General features: G+C 53.5%; 1 protein-coding gene across 4 annotated transcripts in view; it reads left to right on the top strand.

The window, feature by feature from the left end:
- Positions 1-21,414, top strand: part of AKT2 (AKT serine/threonine kinase 2) — a 48,453-nt gene that overhangs the window by 13,688 nt on the left and 13,351 nt on the right. For 3 of the 4 annotated variants that reach the window (XM_040633979.1, XM_008688706.2, XM_040633980.1), the window contains exons 2-4: positions 5,166-5,295; positions 13,128-13,256; positions 14,965-15,076. In XM_040633979.1, coding sequence (XP_040489913.1) covers positions 5,250-5,295; positions 13,128-13,256; positions 14,965-15,076 — 287 coding nt within the window. In that variant the 5' untranslated portion in view covers positions 5,166-5,249. Of the gene's footprint in view, positions 1-5,165; positions 5,296-13,127; positions 13,257-14,964; positions 15,077-20,517; positions 20,708-21,414 lie in introns of those variants that run through there. The other variant, XM_008688709.2, reaches the window with a different exon arrangement.

Genomic DNA, 21,414 nt, shown 5'->3' with positions numbered 1-21,414 from the left:
CTGAAGAAGGTACAGTTTGGAAACCATTGAGTAATAAGTAACACCTGTGAGTCAGATCGATGAGAATACTTCTTTAAATGTCTTAAAGAAGTTTTAAAATAAATTATTGTAGAGCGTTTCAGCTCAAACGGTAGAGTATGTCAGTGATACCCGTGTACTCAGCAGCTCTTGAAACCAATAAAAGCTCGTCAGAGTAGTTGGAGCCTCCTCGGGGACCGCGGTCCAGTCGCCTTCCCCCTCCCTGCTCAGAGCTGACCCCCGAGAGCAGTGATCTTCATCCCTGTTCAGTTGCCTTCTGTGCGGAGCTAGACGTCCCCTCCCCTCCCTCCAGCCCCCTCCCCACGCTGTGGGCTGGGAGTGTGCGCCTGCTCCCTGCTGGGGTGCGTAGCCCTTCTCCAGCAGGATCACTGTACAGAGGCAAGCTCTGCAGTCACAGAGGTCAGGGCGTCACCTGCCTGTGGCCACACAGCTGGGAAGCCAGCAGAGCCTGGGGGTGAAATTCGGATCCTCTGGATCTCTGATGCCTCTCCTTCCTCATTGGTGAGCTGGCCTTCTTGAGGGGAAAATCCAGGCACACCAGCCTTGGGGAGGGCGAGCCCTGGAAGCCAGGAGGCCTGATTTTGGCTCCCCCGCATTCTTTGGACTCTCAAACCCAGGTGTTTTTTTGTTTTTATAGTTATTTCTTTTGTCATATGGTACAGAAAAATATATTAAACCCATTTTGTATGGTGCAGTATAACAAACAGCTATAGAGCAGAGCCCTGTGTAACCACAACAGAACACGGTCCTCTCCCAGAAATTCCCCCTTCCGCGCTCCTACCCGCTCTCCCGACTTTTGCAGATTTGTTTCCTTGACGTTCAGCATAGTTTTATAAGTGAGAAAGGCACCCCTAAACATGTAGTAAGGTGTTGCCCGTTCCAAACTCACTGTGAATGGACGCAGTCTTGATGTGTTGTTGTGTGTCTGGTTTCTTCTGTTTATTTCGTGGTAACCTTATGCTGTTTCCCTGTTGTATGTGTCAGTAGTGAGTGGAAGAACGTTCTGCTGTATGAATTTACCTCCGTTTGTTTATCCGTTCTCCTGTGGGTAGACACTCGGTCTGTTTCCAGTTTGGGGGTTACTGTGAGTATTGCTGCTGTGAACATTCTACTATATGTCCCTTGGTAAACAAACACACTCCTTTCTTTCGGGTTGGGTTGTGGAATTGCTGGGTCATGGGGTGTGGGCACATATTGAGTTTAAATTTTTACTGCCAAGCAATTTTCCGTAGTGGTCTAACCATTTTATACTTCCACCGGTATTCATTGATATCTTTGTCAACTCTTGGCATTGTCTGTTCTTAAAATTTCTGCCATTCTGCTGGATGATTTTAATTTGCATAAATCCCTAAATAATGAGATTATGTGTGTTCCTTGTAGTGTGGGTGTCCTCTCTTGTGAAGTGGCCTTGCTCTTTTCGCCTTGCCTTCCAGGGGCCTCACCTCAAGCCTACAGGCTGCCCCAGGCTCTCGGCCAACTCAGGCCCAGACACTCAAGGAAGCAGCGAGTGGGGATGGGACCGTCCAGGTCCTCCCTGCCCTGGGGTGTGCTGCCTGCGGGCTGGCGGCCAGGGCAGGCCCCTGCGTGCTGACACCTGGCTTCCAGAGGCTGTTCTCTGTCCTCTCGCCTGGGCGGCCTCCGCCAGCAGCTCCCCAGGGAGCAGGCCATCCCCCTGGCTTCCGTGCCTGGTATTTCATCACCTCAGTACTGCGTCACAGACACCTCAGCGGAGGCGCCACCCTCAGTGGGAGGACGGGCTGGATCCAGGCAGGGCGCAGGGGATCTTCCAGTTCCTCCCCCTGCCCTCGCTCAGGCTGCCTCTGGCTTCTTAATTGCCGAAATGGGAATGTAAAAAGTGGCCCCGGGGTGCTAAGCAGTGGCCAGGGCTTCCGCCACTCCTCAGCAGGAAGACCTGAGGTAAATGGCTTCCACGCTCTGAGCTTCTGCCCTCCCCTGGGCCTGGTCACTGCCCCTCTGGTGGGTCGGTTGGGATCATTCAGGAGGGTCTCCATGAGGGCACCGGCACCCTGATTGCTCAAGGCCACCCAGCTGGCAGTGGCTCTCGGACTCTGCGACCCTGACCACTCATGGCCACACCTGGCTGCCTTTGCTTCTCTCTGATCACAGCAGCTGCGTGTTTGAGTGCTCACCCACGTGTTTGAGTGTTCCCCGGGGGCCAGGCCAGGCAGTGGGCCGAGCCTCTGCACGCAGAGGGTGCTTCAGCGCTGATACCCCAAGACATGTGGAATAGCGGAGGTGAAGTTGCCGGGCTGGGGATGGGAGGGGAGAGCTGAGGTTGGACGTCAGGCCCCTGGTCTGTTCTTCCACGTCCACCCTTCCTTGGGACTTGGGTTCTCCATCCCGGTTCTTTGAAACTTCCAAACTGAGCTGGTACCGGGGAAAGTGCAGTGTCAGCCCCTACATCAGGGGAAGACTTCTCGAACTTCCCACCACCGCCTCGTGTCAGGCCCTGTGTGTTCTTCCTGCCCACCTCTCCTCACTCCTTGGCCACACTGGCCCTTGGCAGTTCTTCATGCTCTACAAGTATTTCCTGACTCAGAGGCTTTGCACTTGCTATTCCCCTGCCTGAAATTCTTTTCCCTACGTGGCAGCATGGCTCCTTCCCTCCTCACATGTACCCCATACCACACGGCTAACATAACACCCCACATTCCCCGCCACCCTTTCCTCTGCTCTACTTTGCTTCTCAGAGCCTCTCTGCCACCTGACACTGTTCCGTGCGCACTCGTGCGTTGTCTGCCTCTTCCACTGGGATGTGAGCTTTGCGATGGCAGGGGCTGTGTCTTCCTGATGCTTCATTCTGGTACCCCTCTGGTTGTCTGGAGCTTAGGATACGCTCAGAGATTGGTGGCGTGAATAGACTCTGGAAATGTTTCCATGGCTCAATCTGGTCCTGGACTGGGGAGAGCTGGGTTCATTCATTACCTACTCGGCAGATATCCAGATGCTGTGCTGGTCCACTAGACTAGCACTTAATAGGTGTCGGGAGAATTGGCCGAGGAGGTGCACACAGAGCACCCAGGCAGCCTCTGAGGTCAGGAAGGCTTCCTGGAGGAGGCTTTGGTTCAGCTGAGACCTCAAGGAGGAGGGAGAACCCACAGAAGGTACAGGGGATGGAGGCCAGAGGGATGGGCCTGAGAGACAGAAGCCTGGTTGGGGGGGGGCTGGAGACAGAGGTAGTACCGGGTATAATTATTGTCACGGTCATTAAGTTTTATGGAGAGCTTTTTAGGTGACCCTAGGCTTGTGGTGGGAACGACTTTGTTCCGTCTGAGCACGCTGGGGAACCCTGGAAGGGTTTTTAACCTGGAGGGACGGGGCCAGATTTGGATGGAGTCTAAGGGTTGAAAGCAGAGACTCAGAGCCCGGGGAGAAGGCCAGGGCAGTTGGGAGAGGCATCAGGAAGCGGGTGGATGGACAGTCGGGACTGTTGGGCTGAGCAGGGGCAGGAGGCAGCTGGAGTGAAGGTCAGCAGAGGCCGGGTCCTGAAGAGCCTCGAATCCCAAATGAGGGAGCTTGGCTCTTTCCCGAGGCCAGCGGGAAGCCATGGAAGGGTTTTGAGTGGGGGAAGGACAGGGTCAGGTTTGAGCGGTCCAGCTGGTGAATGGGGACAGATCGAAGGGAGCAATAACGGAGCAGGGAATCTAGGGAGGGGGTGGGGGGGGCCTTCGAGGGAGAGGAGAGCGCTGGACCTGAGCCAGTGAGCCAGGCCACCCGGAGGGCGGGAGGCGGGGCGTGGGGCAGGGCAGGTGCAGAGACCGGTCACATCAGAGGTGGACGTGCAGGCCAGTGGGATCTTCAGGCTCTGCGGTCCTGGGTGTTCCTGCGTGGAGCGTGAGCCCCTTGGGACTGGTCTGCCTGCTGCCAGAGGGAGCCCCTGTGCTGCTCCTGGCCCTGCCTTTGCGGCTCAGAGTCCAGAACGTGATTTCTCACCCTGCTGTTTACTTCTCTGTCACTGCCCATCTTGTCTTTCCTTTCGCTTCCTCCCACTTAGCTCCCTTCCCTGCCTGGACCCGGGCAGCCTGCCACTGTCACATGCCAGGCAGTAGTGCGTCCGGCCCACCAGCTCCCCTGGGGCATGAGAGAAAGCTGATGCCCTCGGTGTCCCTAGAGCCAGCTGCCACTTCTCTGGGGGCCGATGTAGCTCCTGACCTGCTGTCCGCAAATAACCCCAGGCCGGGAAAGGCGAAAGGCGCCTTGGGCTCCGTGGCCCCTTTCCAGGCCTGTGGCTCCAGGTAGGGGCCCAGCGGGCGGCTGCCTCCCGCCCTTCTCCCTTCCACCCTGGGAACCTGAGACGATGCAGTGGCCTCGGCGTCTGTCAGTCTGTCGGCTGCTGGTCTCTGAGGACGGAAGTAGAGGTCTCGGGGAAGGGACTGGGGCCTTGATCGAGCCCCCGGGACTGGCTCTTAAGCCCCAGACAAGTGCATACACAGTAGGTTGCTGTCTTGTTCAAGATCCTGAGCGTTGGAGACTTGTCTTCCCTCAGTCATCTGGTGGGGGCAAAGAGGGGACTGAGTCTGAGGGAGTGACATAGGGTGGTTCGGAGCAGGGGCTTGGGGGCACTTGGTTTGCTAAGGGTGGTAGGTTGGAAGGAGGGGAGGGGGCGGAGAAAGTGTGTGTGCGCATGTGTGTGTCTGCGTGTCGGGCTGGGGGGTGGCAGGCAGATGCTGGTGGCTTTGAGCACTCCCTCAGGTGCCCAGGGCTGTCTGATTCATCCCAGGTTACCTCAGTGTGGGGGCCTGGGAGTGACACGGGTGGAGCCACAGCTCCTTCCCTCCAGCCCTGTCTGGGCTGAAGGTGGGTGGAAGGGCTGCCGCTGCTCAGCAAGGCCTGCGCAGGCCAGGGAGCTCTGTTCCCTCAGGAGTAAGGCTCTGAGGGCAGGGTCATGCTCCCCCGACCCCAATCCCCAGTTGGAGTCCCCGAGGACGAGGCCACATCTTCCTCCCCGGACTGGGCCAAGTGGGCAGGGCTCCCTATCCTCACGGACTCCACCCTGTGCGGCGCCAGCAGAACAGCCCGAGGGTCGGAGAGCCTGGCCATCCTGAGGGCAGGGGCTGTGGCTGAATCCCCCTTGCGTTCTGATGAGCTCCTCTCTTGTCTTGCAGACTGTGCTCTGTCCACCGCGCCTCCTGCATGTCCTGCTGCCCTGAGCTGTCCCAAGCTAGGTGACAGCGTGTCACCCTGCCACCATGAACGAGGTGTCTGTCATCAAGGAAGGCTGGCTCCACAAGCGTGGTAAGGGGCAGCTTTTGTCCACTGGGTGGCGTATCTCCCCTCCTGCCTTGGCTTTCCTCCTGGCAGCTGGTGCCCAGGGAGGGCTGAGCCCTACCTGCCAGCCCCAGGCCAACAGCAACTTCCAAGCCTGTTTCATGGAATCCTTCAGCAGCAGCCTGGGGAGCTGCAGATTTGCCTGGGCCCGAGTCCCCGGCCTTGCTGGGCATCATCCTGTGTGAGCCCGCAGGCCAATCTCGAGTCTGCCTCTGCATTCATGGTCTCAGTCATAGCCCCATTTTATAGAAGAAGAAACTGAGGCTTGGAGAGGGGAGGTCACTTAACTGAAGTAACACAGTGAGGTAATACCTCAGCATTCATTCTTTCTGTAGTTACTCAGTGTGTGTGCTGTGCCAGGCTGGCTCAGGCTCCCAGACTCCTGGGACGTGTGGTGCCCTCATGGAGTTTACATTCTAGTGGGGGCTGGGGACAGCGAACAGAGAAGCAGACATACGATGTCAGGTGGTGAGGAGTGCTGTTGTGAGCAGTAGGGACTCTGAGGGCGAGCCTCTCTGAGGAGGGGACAGTGATGGACACCTGGGCGGGGGGAGGCCAGGGAGTGAGCCACACGCATAGCTGGGCAAGGCTGTCCCACGGAACAGGACAGCAGGGACGAAGACGGGAGTGTGTCTGGTTGAGTTGACCAGGCTGGCTGGAGTGGAGAGAGCGAGGACGAGCCAGATGTTGCATCCAACCACCCTGGGCCCTGGAGGCCACAGGTAGGACCTTGGCTTTAATTAACCGTGCAGGTGACCTGAGCCCAGGGCACCAGGAGCCAGGGCATGGCCTTGTCTGCTTGTATGGGTGGGCAACTGAGGCCTGGAGAAATGAAGTCATTGACAGTGAAGAGCCTAACAGCCTACCCTGTTAGAGCCCAGGCCTCCTGTCCCCAGAAGCGTTGTGCTCACTGGCTTGGTGGGGGGGCAGCTGTCCAGGCACTGTGGAGTGAAAGAGGCAGACTGTTCTGGCTTCCGTGGACCTTCTCCTAGGGAGGGAGGGAGGGGGCCAAGCCTAATGGGAGCCGCTCTCTGTGTGCGTGTATTCAGTCAGCAGACGCATACGGAGCAGCTACTGTGCTCCAGGCACTGGCGACTCGGCAGTGAACCAGATAGGCGAAGGTTCCCCTTCTCACGTTGATGTCTTACATTTAGTGGGGAAGGTGGGCGGCACCCAAGTGGACCAGTGCGTGCAGTGGTGGTAAGGGCCATGGAGAACAATTGAGCAATGTGAGAAGGGATATGGGAGGAAGCAGGGGGAGCTGTCGTAAACAAGGCGGTCAGGGAGGGTCTCACTGAGAAGGGACATTTGATAAAGACCCGCAGGAGTGCAGGGAACGAGCCCCAGGGCTAACTGGGGCAGGAGAGTGCAGGTGAAGGGGCCAGCCGTGGGTCTGGAGGGAGAGTGGACTGAATGTATTTGAAGAGGCAAGGAGGCTGAGGGGGCCAGCCCCGTGGGAACCAGGAGAAGTGCCCACCCATCTTGCCCTGTCCCAGTCTGCAGACACAGAGCAGTGATGAGGCATGGAGGTGATCCCCAGGGCCAGGCCTCCACGATCAGACTGGGCAAGGGAGACCTGTTTCCCAGTGCCCTTTCCGGGCATGGGTGGTATTTGAGGCACCTTGGCGCTACCCGCCCAGGGTGGGCCGTGAGTTTACAGCTGTCGATGGAGCTTTCCGAGCCTTGGCAGATGTCAGAGTTCTAACCCTGGCTCGCCACTTCCTCTTGGTGACTCGGAGCAAGCTCTGTCACCTTTCTGAGCCTTGGTTTCACATCTGTAAAATGGGTTAACAACCTAGGCCTCTGATCTAATCAGTTCTCTGAGGGCAGGGATTTTATCTGGCTGTTTACTGTGGTATCTCCAGGGCCTAGGAAAGTTCTTGGCATGCAGTAGGTGCTCAATAACTGATTGCTGAATGAATGATTGGGATTGTGTGTGGGTGGTATGAGTGTGTTAGGGTGTTGCCAGGGTCTCAGTCCCTGAGTGTCCCCAGGCCCGTGGCTCACTGGGCTGGGCTGTGAGGAGCCCTGGAGGCAGCCAGAGAGCTGTTGCTGGGGCGGGAGCTTGGGTCTGGTCTAGGGCTGCCGACGGCATTAAATGGGTCTCAGCCCCTCTTAGGCCTTCAGTGCCTCCATTCATGCTGCAGGGGCCCAGATGAGCTGCTGGGATGGCCTCGCTGGGACGCACCCACCTTGGGTTTGCACCGTACACACAAGGATGCACGGTGCTCCTGGGCCTCCCATTGCCCGCCATTCTTTTTTTTTTTTTTTTTTTTTTAAGTAAGCTCTAGGCCCAACTTGGGGCTTGAACTCACGACCCCAAGATCCGGAATCGTATGCTCTTCTGACAGAGCCAGCCAGGTGTGCCCCCCCCCAACCCATGGCCCACCATTCTGAGCAGAGGTGGGCAAGGGCAGGTGGGTACCTGTGCCATCTCACCCCACCGCTGGTGGTTAAAGTAATAGAGCCCCAGTTTGCCATGTGCCCGTCCGGTGCCAGGCACAGGGCTCTGCTCTAGGCAAGCCCAGTTTTGTGGCGTTTCCATAGCTGCCCTGGGAGGCCGGCGCCATCTTGTAGGCAAGGAAGCTGAGGCTTGGCAGGAAGACTGATTTACCCAGGATTCGGCAAAGACTTACCCTCTGCCTCCTGAACCAGCATTCTCAAGGTCTGGCCTACAGGCTACCTTTTGCTGAGCAGGGTCTGCTTTTGGAGTCCCTCATGCCCTGCGCCAGTCCCCTTTCTGACACAGCCTCTGCACACCTTCTGCCGGTCCCCACCAGGCCAGCCCCCGTCTGCCAGTTGTGAGGCAGGCAGTGTAGTGGTCAAGAGCGTGGACTCTGGACGGAGCAAACCTGACTTCCAATCCCAGCTCTCCCAGTTAACAGGCAAGTAATGGAGCCTCTGGGCTTCAGTTTTCTTGTTGGTAAAATGGGATTGTTGTGAAGATGTTTTCCCTTTCCTTCTAGGTTTCTCCCCCCCCCTTTATTACCAATACAGAAAATACTGCAGGTGAGTGCCTGGATCATAAACTCACTCTAGAACCAATGTCCAGATCAAGATATAGAACAAGACAGTCCCCAGAAGCCCTCTGCCCTTCCCAGACAGGAACGCTTTCCTAACTTCCAGTAGCCTTAGTGTGTGTTTTTCTGGTTTTTTTGTTTGTTTGTTTGTTTGTGTGTTTTGCTCTTTAAAGTGGAGATAAAATTGGGATGCCTGGGTGGCTCAGTTGGTTAAGCGTCTGCTTTCAGCTCAAGTCATGATCCCAGGGTCCTGGGATCAAGTCCTAAATCAGGCTCCTTGCTCAGCGGGGGTCTGCTTCTCCCTCTCCCTCTGCCCCCCACCCCAGCTCGTGCTCACTGTATCTCAAATAAATAAAATCTTTTTAAAAAATTAAAATGGAGGTAAAATTTGCATAACACAAAGTTTACCATTTCAAAGTGTAGAGTTCAGTAGCGTTTAGTACACTCAACGATGTGGTGTCACCACCCCTCTGTCTAGTTCCAAAACATTTTCATCTCCCTGAAAGAAAACCTCGTACGTATTAAGCTGTCACTCCCCATTCCCCCCTCTTCCTAGCCCCTGGCAGCCTCCGATTTGTTTTGATTTGTTTTCTGTCTCTAAGGATTTAGTTATTACGGACATCTCATACAAATGAATCATACAATAGGTGGCGTTTTGTGTCCGGCTCCCTTTCACTTACCACAGTGTCTTTGAGTTCATCCATATCGTAGCTGGGATCAGTACTTCTTTCCTTCTTATGGCCAAACAACATTCCGTTGTATGAAAATACCACATTTTGTTTATCCATACATCGGTTGATGAACATTTGGGCTATTTCTACCTTTTGGCTACTGTGAATAGAGCTGCTACGAACATTGGTGTACAAGCATTTGAGTACTTGTTTTCAGTTCTTTTGGGTCCATACCTAGGAGTGGAATTGCTGGGTCACATGTTCTGTGTTTATAATCTGTATCTCTACAGGTTATATAAATTGGGTCGTATATTCTGTAATTACAATCTGATGCACTCTGATTAGGTAATATATGTATTTACGTTTATGTGTATCAGGGTTGTATATTCTGCATTTATGACCTATAGTGTATTTTGTATTTAAGTTTCTGAGGAAGCACCAGCCTTTTCCACAGAGCCGTAGCATTTCACATTCCCACCAGCAGTGCACAAGGGTTTCGTTTTCTCCCACATCCTCACCAGCACTTGTTTTGTCTCTTTTCTTTTCTTTCTCTTTTATTATTTTTTAAAAAATATTTTTAGAAGGGGGAGGGGCAAAGGGAGAGAGAGAATCCTAAATAGGCTCCATGCCCAGCACAGAGCCCGACACAGGGCTCCATCCCTCAACATGAGATCATGACATGAGCTGAAATCAAGAGTCAGATGCGGGGCGCCTGGGTGGCTCAGTTAGTTAAGCGTCTGCCGTCAGCTCAGGTCATGATCTCAGGGTCCTGGGATCGAGCCCCGAGTTGGGCTCCCTGCTCAGTGCGGAGCCTGCTTCTCCCTCTCCCTCTGCCTGCCGCTCCCCCTGCTTTTGTGAGTACTCTCTCTCTGTCAAATAAAAAAATAAAATCTTAGGGGCGCCTGGGTGGTGCATTCGTTAAGCGTCTGCCTTCGGCTCCGGGCGTGATCCCAGTGTTCCAGGATCGAGTCTCACATCAGGCTCCTCTGCTGGGAGCCTGCTTCTTCCTCTCCCTCTCCCCTGCTGTGTTCCCTCTCTCGCTGGCTGTCTCTCTGTCACATAAATAAATAAAAATCTTTAAAAAAAATAAAATAAAATCTTAAAAAAAGAAAAGTGTCAGACACTTAACTGAGCCACTCGGATGCCCGTTTTCTTTTCTTTCTCTTAAATTACAGTCCTAGTGGCTGTGAGGCGGTAGCTCATCATGGTTTTGACTTACGTTTTCCTAATGACTGATGATGTTGAGCATCTTTTCATGTGTATAGTGGCCATTTTTATATCTTTAGAGAAATGCCTATGCAATCCCTTTGCCCATTTTTTAATTGGGCTATTTATCTTTTTGTTGTTGAGTTGTAAGAACTCTTTATATATTCTGGAAACTAGACCCTAATTAGTGCTATGATTTGCAGATATTTTGCCTGTTCTGTTGGTTGTCTTTTTATCTTCCTGATAATGTCCTTTGCACAAAAGTTTTATTTTTAATGATCTACTTTATTTTCTTTCTTTTGTTGCTTGTAATTTTGGTGTCATATCAAAGAATCGATTGCCAAATCCAGGGTCATGAAGACTTACCCCATGTATTCTTCTAAGAGTTTACCATTTTAGCTCTTATATTTAAGTAGATCCATGTTGAGTTAATTTTTATATATGGTGTATGGTGCGAGGCTGAAGTCCATCTCTATTCTTTTGCCTGTGGTTGTCCTGTTGTTCCACCAGTTGTTGAAGAAACTATTCTTTCCCCACAGAATGCTCTTAGCACCCTTGTTGAAAACTGATTGACCATATGTGTGGGTTTATTTTTTGACTCCCAGTTCTATTCCATTGGTCTATCTGTCTATGCTCAGACCACACTGATTTGATTACGGTAGCTTTATAGTTTTGAAATCAAAACTTTTAAGTTTTGAAATCGGGAAGTATGAAGATTGACTTTTCTATTTCTGCAAAAAAGGTTGTTGGAATTTTGATAGGTACCATCCCATGTTGAATATGTAGATCACTTGGGCAGTGTCACCATCTTAACATATGTGAAGCCTTCCAATCCATGAACATAGGATATCTCTGCATTTGTTTGGGACTTTAATTTCTTTCAGCAGTGTCTTGTAGTTTTTAGTGTGTACATCTTTTGCCTCCTTGTGCTTTTGCAAATGGGATTTTTAAAAAAGTCCCTTTATGGATTGTGTATTGCTAACGTATAGAAACAACAGCTGGTTTTTGTGTGTCAATCTTGCCGGATTTATTAGCTCTTGTCATTACTTTGTGGATTCCTTGTGATAGTTTTACTTATTCCTTTTCAAGTTCAGTGCCTTTTATCTCTTTCTTTTTCTTTTTCTCTGGCTAGAACTTCTAGTGCAGTGTTTAACAGCAGTGGTGAAAGCAGTAGACATCTTGGTTTTTTCCTTGATGTTAATGAGAAAGTTTCAGTCTTTCATCACTGAATGATGTTAACTGTGAATTTTTCATAGATGCCTTTATCATGTGGGGGGAATTCTCTTCTATTCCTAGCTTGCCGAGTTTTTTTTTTTTATCATGAAAGGGTATTGGGTTTTGTCAAGTATTTTTCTGCCATAGTCAAAATGATCATGTGGTTTTTTTCCCCCTTTGTTCTATTAATGTGTATTACGTTGATTGATTTTCATATATTGAACCACCTTTGCATTCCTGGTATAACCCCACTTGGTCACGTCCTATAATCCTTCCTTTGTGCTGTTGGATTTGGGATTTTGTTGGTTTTTGAACTTTATATATATTGAGTCATTTAGAACCGACATGAAAGAATTGAATAAGTTAAGTCCTGAAAGATACTTGGGGCAGTACCTGACACGGAATACTACTAGAGTGTTACCTGATCATCGTCATCAGTTAATGGATATCCGCATGAGAGGAGACAAAGACTCAGAGAAGTGAAGTGACTTATTGGAGGCCACACAGCACACCCAGCTCAGAGCCCACCCTGCAGTCCTGCTTCCCGTGTGCCATGTGGGTCGGGGGCCTGGCCCAGTCTTGTTTACTTGCTTGCACAGTGGGCTGATGATGACAAGCATTTATTGAGCACCTGTGGTATGTTGGGCCCTAAGCTGGATGTCTTATGGTTACCATCTCATGTTTTTTAAGAGCTAGCACTAGAATTCACACGTCATACAATTCGGGAATTTAAAGTATGCAGTTCGGTGGCTTTCGGTGTGGTCAGAGTTGTAGACCCCTCACCACCATCAGTTTTAGAGCATTTCCACTCCCCTGGAAAGAACCCTGCCCTCCCCCTTGGCCATTCCCCTCCGACCTCCCCCCAGACTTCCCCCTCCCAGTCCCAGGCAGCCACAAATCTGCTTTTCACCTGTAGATTTGCCTACTCTGGACATTTTATACAAATGGAATAGTTTGTGGTCACAAGCTTTTTTCACTTAGCATAAGTTATGGTTCGTCCACGTTGTATGTAGCATGTAGTTGTAACTTCTTCATAGGACCGAGAGTCTCTTGTGTGGCTGTGCCACGTTCTGTCTCTCCATTCATTAGCTGATAGACTTTTGAGTTTCCACTTTTTACAGTTACGAATAAGGCCCTCTGAGGAGTGGGTCCTTGCCGCGTGGGCGTGTGAACACAGGGTGCTTGGATATTCTTGGTTCGAACAAATGGAAGCAATCAAGGGGCACTCAGAGGGCGCAGCAGCCGTTATACCCTGCCTGGCACAGTGTTTTGACATTTGATCCACCTGCACGGCTGTCCTGGTGAATACCAGCCCATGGGATTTGGCCTTACAGGGCCACAGGGCATGTGTGTTTGGAAGCCCGGGCCTCCCCTGGGAGCGGGCCACGCGCTGGCAGGGATGGCCGGGATGGCTTGCTGCTGGCCACACGCGGAGGCAGCTGGTGCCCTAGGGCACTGCAGCAGGCGCCTTCCTGCCAGGCCTGACCTCTGGATCACTGGGGCCCTGCCCAGCGCCCGGCCTGGCCCGGCCTGCGTCAGCGGGGGCTGCCTGGAGCTTTTCTCTAGCAGAGGTGGTCTCCTCCCGGCCCTCTCATGAACCCTCCTCCCACCCAGGTGCCCTTTGTGGGGTGCTGTCGCACAGGGCTGCCTGCCCTGACCTCTCTCCCTCCTCTCTGCCTCGACTCAGGTGAATACATCAAGACCTGGAGGCCCCGGTACTTCCTGTTGAAGAGTGACGGCTCCTTCATTGGATACAAGGAGCGGCCTGACGCCCCTGACCAGACCCTGCCCCCCCTGAACAACTTCTCTGTCGCAGGTGCGTCTTGGGGCACGCCAGGCCAGAGGTCAGGTGCTCAGGGAACCAACCACTGGCAGGTCCAGGGGGCCCATGGAGGTTGGCCTTTCTTGGGTGCGGGCCTGTCCAGGTCCGGCTTGCCATCCAATCCATTTCCCACCTTTCCCACCTGCCCCACCTTTGTGTCAGCTTGGCCCGGGGTGGGAGGGCTGAACTGGTGGCCTGTGGGGAGCAGGAAGAAGGGAGAAGCCAGGCGTTTCCCCAGGCCCTCGCCCCAGGCAGCACCGCCTCTGCAGTTGTAAATCTGCCAGCTGGACCTGTGGTGCTGGTGGGTGTCAGGCACCTGCCATCCTTCCTGCGCTCTGGTGACGGCCCACATCTCTGTCCCTCTAACCTAGAGACAGACAGCATGGTCTCCTGCTCAGCTGATCGCAGGGCTAACTTCACATCCTCCGTCCCATCCATGGTACCCCAAGTGGTGCCTTCTAGCCTTACGCTGGCCAGTGAAAGCTTGGCAGGCCCAAATCCCTTGCCTGGGCCTTGTAGAACCACAGTCCTGCCCCCGACCCCCTGCTTCCTTCCTTCCCTGCTCCCTGGATCGGTCACCACGTCCTCATTGTCCCACCTCCAGAGAACATTTCAGAGGCACCCCCTTCTCCTCTGCCACTCCTCAGCCCAGACCATCACCCTCTCCCACCCAGCTCCCTGTGCCAGCTTCTCCCCCTGGCAGCATCTGAGGCCACACCCACCCACACCAGTCCCCTCTCTGTCCTGCTTAATGCCTTGTCCTTGTCACTTTCCCTGGGTTCTGGTGACCCCGATGTGGCAGTGCCCCATGCTGGCTTCTCACTTGAACTGTCAGGCTATCCCGAGCAGCTTCTTGTGCATTTCTCCCTGGATGTCCTCTAGTCCACTTACCCACCATGTCCCAAACTGGCTCTCAACTCTCCCCTCCCCCAGCCGCCTCTTCTCCGTCTCTATCTCAGGGAGGGTCCTGTTGCCTCCTAGTGCTCAGGCCAGAGGCCTGGCCTCGTCCTAGTGGCCTCCACCTCTTCTATGGCCTGTCTCCCTGCCCTTTGCTCCCCTCCCCACGGCCCCACTCTGGCATAGCCCCGGCCTCCTCCCCCGGCTCCTGGCCTCCCTTCTCTCTCACCACCTCCATGGCAGACAGAGGGATCTGTTTAGATATCTTCATGTCCTTTCCCTATTGAAAGCCTTTTGTGGCTCCCTCTTGTCCTCAAGACGAAGCCCAAGTTCCTCACCATGCACCCCAAGCCCTGCAGTCCAGCTCCTGTCCGCCTCCAGCCTGTCCTTCTCTTCTCCCCTTCTTACATCTAGAGCAGAACCTGCCATTCCCTCACCATGCTGGACCCTCTCGCACTTCTGGGCTTCTGTACGTGATGCGCCCTTCTGTGTGGTTTGACTACATTCTGATCTCGTTGAGGGCTCAGTGCAGAGATGCCCCTTCTGGGATACCCCCTGAGCTCTGGGCTGGGTTGGCTGCCTCCTGGGCCTCCCCCGGAGACACTGAGCTGTCATTGTCTGGTGGTCTGTCCCCCTCCCCGACACACAGTGGACCTTGAGCCCCAGAGAGACAAGGCCAGGGCGGACTCCGTCACTAACGTATCTCTACACCATGTGGCACGCAGGCAGTGGCTCGGAATGTGGGCTGCAGGCCAGCAGGGCTGTCCCCCACTCTCCCGGCTCTGTCCCCTCTCTCTGTCTGCAGAATGCCAGCTGATGAAGACCGAGAGACCACGGCCCAACACCTTTGTCATACGCTGCCTGCAGTGGACCACGGTCATCGAGAGGACCTTCCACGTAGACTCTCCAGATGAGAGGTGAGTGTGGGCCTCTGTGTGGCCGCCCTTTGAGAGTGGCCCGGCCTCATGTGAGGAGGGGGGCCACAGATGGGCAGCGTCCCTTGGGCCCTGCCTAGGACTTGCCTGTCTTAGCCCTTCTGAGAGCTGGAAAGAGCAGGGATTCTTAGTCTGCAGACATTCTTCTGTGTTCCCAGACTGGAGGGTGCATCGGAATCGTGGGTGGAGCTTAACAGCACGGAGCTTTGGGCCCCGTCAGGGCCTCCCACTGCCTGCAGACCCGCGGAGGGTCGGGGAGCTGCACTTGTAATGAGCATTGCCGCTGATTTTGAAGTGATGGCTCAGACATTCAGTGTTAAAGAGATCCATTTAACCGTCAGAAGAGTGATACAGATTTACCTAGTTCAAAAATCAGTGTCAGGAGGTGTCTGTCACTTCTGCCCCATACACCCCTGCCCCCACACTCGCCGCTCGTCTTCTGTGTCCTTGGAGAGCTTCACGGGTGGACGAGCTCATTCAGATAGACTTTTGCACCCTGCTCCCGTGGTTGGTTCTTTTGACACAAAAGGTAGCATCGTACACAGACTTCTGAACTCTCTTTTCTTCCTCAGTGTGTCTCGGGGACTCTTTCTTTCTTTCTTTCTTTCTTTCTTTCTTTCTTTCTTTCTTTCTTTCTTTCTGTCTTTCTGTCTTTCTGTCTTTCTGTCTTTCTTTTTTTTTTCATTAATAATTTTTATTTTGTTATATTAGTCACCGTACAGTACATCCCCAGTTTTCGATGCAATGTTCCATGACTCATTATTTGCGTATAACACCCAGTGCACCATGCAATATGTGCCCTCCTTAATACCCATCACCGGCCTATCCCAGTCCCCCACCCCTCTCCCCTCTGAAGCCCTCAGTTTGTTTCCCAGAGTCCACAGTCTCTCATGGTTCATTCCTTGGGGACTTTTTCTGCTTCAGTCTACAGAGAGCCGCCGTACTTTTTGTTTTAGACAGCCGCACACCTGTGTCCCCAGGTTTACTGAGTGGTTCCTGACAAATGGTGATCGGCGTTGTTTCCAGGCTTTGGCTCATTACAGGCGGTACCACGGTGAAGTTCCCTGTGCTTACCTCGTTCGACGTATGTGCAGGTGGACCTATAAGAGGAGCTCTTAGATGTGGGATTTCTGGGTCACAGGGAATCTGCATTTGTGATTTCTAAGATGTCTAAGAGCGTCCTCGCAGCCTTCTGTTTTCTAATGGTTGGATTTTTACCAGTCTGGTCAGTGGGAAGTGGCACCTTAAGGTGGTTTTCACTGACCCTTTTGTCTGTATGGGTGATTTCGAGTATCCTCTCCTACGTGCAAGGGCCACATGAGTTTCCTGTTCGGAACCGTCTGTTCATAACCTTTGCTTACTTGTCTGTTGGGTAGTCGGTCTTCCTCTCATTTCTGAAAGCTCTGTATGTCCTAGGAAGTTCAGACCTTTGTAACGAGTATCACACATCTTTTTCCCCACTTTGTCCCCTTGATCCTCACTTTGAGAAATACTCCTTTGGCTTGCCTGGGGGGTGAGGATTCCACTGACCCTGTGGGGAACCCAGGAAAACGGTGCTGTCCCCGAGAGTCTTGGCCATGAAAGAAGTGTTCAGTACTTGTGGTGTCTGAGAGGATGGCCGGTAGTCATAGGTGCCTGTTGAGCTTTTGAAATGTGAAATGTGGCTAGTGCAACTGAGAGCTGGAATTTTCATTTTTATTTAATCAATTTAAGCTTAAGTAGCCACATACGGCTGGCTGGTGGCTCCCCTCTTGGACAGTGCGGATCGAGGGTATACACAAAACAGTTTCATAAAGATGTGTTTCCACAGTCTGTGGTATAATTGTCATTGTTTGGCTTCCCAAAGTTAGAAATATGCCTGTCCCCCCACGGGCAGCAGAGCTCCCTACCATCTCAGGCCAGCCGTGACTCTGCTGAAAGCTGGCGACAGAAACCGTGGACTGCCAGTAAAAGCAGATGAAGACCAATAGGTACATAGGGCCTGGGTGTTGGAAGATGTTGGGTAGGAAGGTGAAGGTGACTCTGGGAAAAGGGATCAGCGTATGCAAAGGCCCGGAGGTGAGACAGGGTGTCCTTTCAGGGACCATAGAGGGTTCTGCATCACCAAAGAATCAAGGGCCAGGGGCCTTGGAAGAGGGCCGGTGGAGGCCTTGCCGGTGAGCTCAACCAGGTCGTGGACTCCAGATGGAGATCCCTCCAGGGCTTGGCAGGTCGTGAATCAACTGGGGTTTGTCGCAAGGTTGCTCCGAGATTCAGGGGATGGTAAACAGGAAGCCCTTGATTCAGCAATACCGGGTGTGCAGTCTTCAAGCCTGGAAAAGGAGCAGTGGGGGGCTGGCAAAGCGTTTTAGTAGACAAGAGCCCCGCTCTGTTTTCCATTTTTGGTGAGATCCTGTGCTCTTCAGCATGGGGGAGAATCTCTTTACCAGGACCGTGGGGCTGGACGAGCCCTGCCTTGCTCCTTTTCCTAGCACCTGTGGCTGCTGGAGAGAAATCTGGGGTTGCTCTGAGGCCAGACCCCAGATTCCTGGCCTTCACCCTGGGGGAGGTGTGAGCTGGTAAGAGGGAGGACGCTCACTTGTGGCTGTCCTCACTGGCCTGCACCACCCATGTGGGCCCGAGCCTGCGCAGAGGTGGGCGCGGGGTGGGGGTGTTGTCTAGAGGCCGCAGCAGCCTGCTGCCTGTGCTCCTGGGAGCCTCTCCTGCCTTCCCCCCCAGACTCCCCCTTGCCACCCCCACCCCCTTGTTTGAGATGTACGGGAAAGTGGAGAGAAAAGTCTAGGAAACGAACATCCAGGTACCCTGCACCTAGACTCAGCCCTCCAGCATCTGCTGCGTTTGCCTCATCTGGCTTTGTTTTGTGCTGAATTGTGCACTTCTGACCACACTTCATGACACTTTGCTCCTTCATACGTCAGCAGGCGTTTGCTAAGAATAAGGACTTTCTCCTACAGAGTCATGATGCCGTTACCACAGCTGAGGTCACTGTTCATCGTAGATATTTACCAGCCTCCTCTCCATGTCCGTGTCTACTCTAGCTTCCCCAGTTGTCCTCAAAATGTTTTTCAGTCACCTCATTCAGCCCTGTCTTTTCCTCCCACACGACATTGGTTTTCTTTTTTTCCCCCTGACAAGCTGGGCTAGCTGTCTTGTAGAATGTCTCACACTCGGGATGTGTTATCTTATTTTGGCACTGTTCGCTTTGTTCCTTTGTGTCTATATTTCCTATAAACCAGAAATTAGGGCCTGAGCAGTGTTGGCAAACCACGGCCCAGCCTCCTGTTTTTGCAAAGAAAGTTTTATTGAAACAGGCCAAGCCCATTGATATACAAATTATCTGTGGCTGCTTTTGCCCTGCGGTGGTGGCCGAGTTGAGCAGCTGTAACAGACCGCGTGGCCTACAGAGCCTGGAACATTTAGTGCTCAGCCCTTTCCGGGACAGGTTTGCGGACATCTGGTCTTAGTAGGTACAGTTAACAGTACATCACATTATTATGACCTTTTAACGTAAATCTGATTGTGTCATTTCTCTCCTTAGAACTCTTGAGTGGCTTTACTTCCACTGGGAGTAACTCCAGAGTTTATGCTATATTCTTTTTTTTTTTTTTTTTAAGATCTTTTTTACTGGAGGGGGGAGGGGAGAGAACATGCCCATGGGGGAGGAGCAGAAGGAGAGGGACAAGCAGACTCCACGCTGAACATGGAACCCGATGCAGGGCTCAATCTCACGACCCTGAGCTGAGATCATGACCTGAACTGAAATCAAGAGTCAGATGCTCGGGACACCTGGGTGGCTCAGTTGTTAAGCATCTGCCTTCGGCTTAGGTCATGATGCCAGGGTCCTGGGATTGAGCCCCGTGTCGGGCCCCCTGCTCAGCGGGAAGCCTGCTTCTCCCTTTCCCAGTCTCCCTGCTTGTGTTCCCTCTCTCACTGCCTCTCTCTCTGTCAAATAAATAAAATAAAATCTTAAAAAAAAAAGAGTTGGATGCTCAACCGACTGAGCCACCTTTTTTTTTTTTTTTTTTTTTCAAGTAGGCTCCACACCCAGCATGGAGCCCAGTGCAAGGCTCAAACTCAGAACCCTGAGATCAAGACCTGAGCGGAGATCAAGAGTCGGCTGCTTAACGGACTGAGCCACTCAGGAGCCCGAATTTATGCCATATTCTACAAAGTGATCTGGTCTCCTCTCCAGAATCATTTTCTTTTTTTTTTTTTTAAGATTTTATTTATTCATTCGACAGAGAGAGAGACAGCCAGCGAGAGAGGGAACACAAGCAGGGGGAGTGGGAGAGGAAGAAGCAGGCTCACAGCGGAAGAGCCCGATGTGGGGCTCGATCCCACAACGCCGGGATCATGCCCTGAGCTGAAGGCAGACGCTTAACCGCTGCGCCACCCAGGCGCCCCCAGAATCATTTTCTATTGCTAGTTTCCTCACTGTAGCCACACTGGTCACTTTGTGATTCCTTAAACTTTCCAGACACACCTCCTGCCTCAGGTGGCAGCGGCAGCCCTGGCCCTGGCCCTGTGCTGTGTCACTCACACAGTGGAGCTCCGGTCCTTGGCCAAGGTGGGGAACAGAGGAGGAAGCGGCTGGCCCAGGCTGCCTGCATGGAATCGCACTTGCTGGTGCCTTGCCTCCCCTCCATCCCCTCGGCCACCTGGCACCCTGTGCCTGGAGGACTGCCATAGTCTCCTGATGCTTCCTCTCCCTACCTCCGGTCCGCACCCCACCACAGCTGCAGACTGAAAACAGAAATCAGGTCCTGTCACCCCCTGCACAGACCCTTTAGTGGCTTCTCAGGCCATGAAGGATGAAGTTGTCCATCCCTAACCCAGTGCCACATGGAGCCCGGTGTGTCCTGGGCCTTCCTCCCTCCTGCCCTCGTCTCCTCCTTTGCTCTCTGTTGCCCCAGCCATGCCGGCACCTCTGGGCCTTCTGCAGACACCCCGGGCTTCCCAGCTGCACCCTCAGCGCCAGAACACAGGCCTGGCACCCCGAAGGCGCTCGGGAAGTGTTTGCCGGTTGGCTGAGCGAATTCTCACAGCAGCCCTTTGAGGGTCTTGTTCTGTGCCAGGCAGTGCCCTAAGCACTTTGTGTCTCCTGTTCATTTCGCCCTTACACACACGGCCCTCGTCCTGGCGCTCTGTGTCAGCCAGCTGAGGCATAGGAAAGTCAGATGGCCCGGCATCACCACCAGGAAGGGACAGACCTCGGATTCACGCCAGGCCATTGGCTCCAGAGTCTGCTTTTCAGCCCGTGTGTCGTGCCCTGGTGCGTGGGAGGCAGACCGAGGCCTGAGAAGTGCAGTCCCTTGGGTCCCCACAACCAGTTTGCAGTGGACTTGAGCTCCGGGCCCAGCTGCCTGCTCCTGAGCTGGTCTGCGCTGGGCCTAGTGCTGCGTGGGGGAGCGTGGCTCCTCCCAGTAGGCCTCCTGCGGTCCCAGAGCCCACAGGAGGGTTGAGAAGGTCCCTGAAAGTGCTCAGTTGACGGGACAAGTGCTTTGAGGGCAGTAGGGACTCTCGGGTTTGTGTCCTGCAGCTTCTGCTGGCTGGCTGTGTAATTGGGCATGTGCTGGCATCGCTGTGCCTCAGTCTCCTTGTTCATAGAATGAGGTGAGTCGCAGTCCGTACTTGGGAGGCTTGTGGGCAGACCGAGCTTCCGGCCGCAGTGCGTTCTGCAAGCCGTTGGTGTTCCTGTTGCTCCCTGGTGGGGAGGCCCTCTCAGAACGGTGGCCAGGGTCTGAACTCCCAGCGGGCGGCTTTCCTTCACCCCATGCCCGGGCTGCATGCACTGTGTACCTTATTCCCCGAGCCTTCTTGCGGGAGGGCCCTGCTTGATCCGTCAGGGCCTCATCTGGGAGGGAAGCTGTTACTCTCATCAGGGAATGGTGGCGTGGTGCCACAAGGAACGCAAGGATCCGATGTGAGTCTCAGCTTTGTCACCTCCTGTGTGTGTGTGCCCCCCACGAGTGACTCTACCGCTGTGTGCCTCAGTTTCCACATTAGAAATGCCCCCCCCCCCAGTGTTCTTGATGAGTGTGGAAGGAGTTGGTGTCTGTGGAGCCTTTATTTTTCTCATCATGTCTCTGGGAGAAGGAGGTTGTTCCCCTGGGGGCTCTCCTCTGAGGCGTGGAAGGCTCAGCAGCCCCAGCTATGGGTGGGAGCTCCCCTCTGCCCCAGACACCATGTTGCAAACCCTTAAGGAGTACCCTGGACAGAGGCCCTTGCTTTTTCTCTGGAATTCTGTGCTGCAACCTTGCAATCTTGGTCCACTTGGAACAGGATCGGGGGCTTGTCTGGCGGTGGGAGAGCCCCAGTTA

This window comes from Ursus maritimus, unplaced genomic scaffold (assembly GCF_017311325.1).
Source record: "Ursus maritimus isolate PB19 unplaced genomic scaffold, ASM1731132v1 scaffold_19, whole genome shotgun sequence".
Lineage (NCBI taxonomy): Eukaryota > Metazoa > Chordata > Mammalia > Carnivora > Ursidae > Ursus > Ursus maritimus.
Note: the sequence above shows the minus strand (reverse complement) of the source record. Positions and strands in the feature narration are given on the sequence as shown.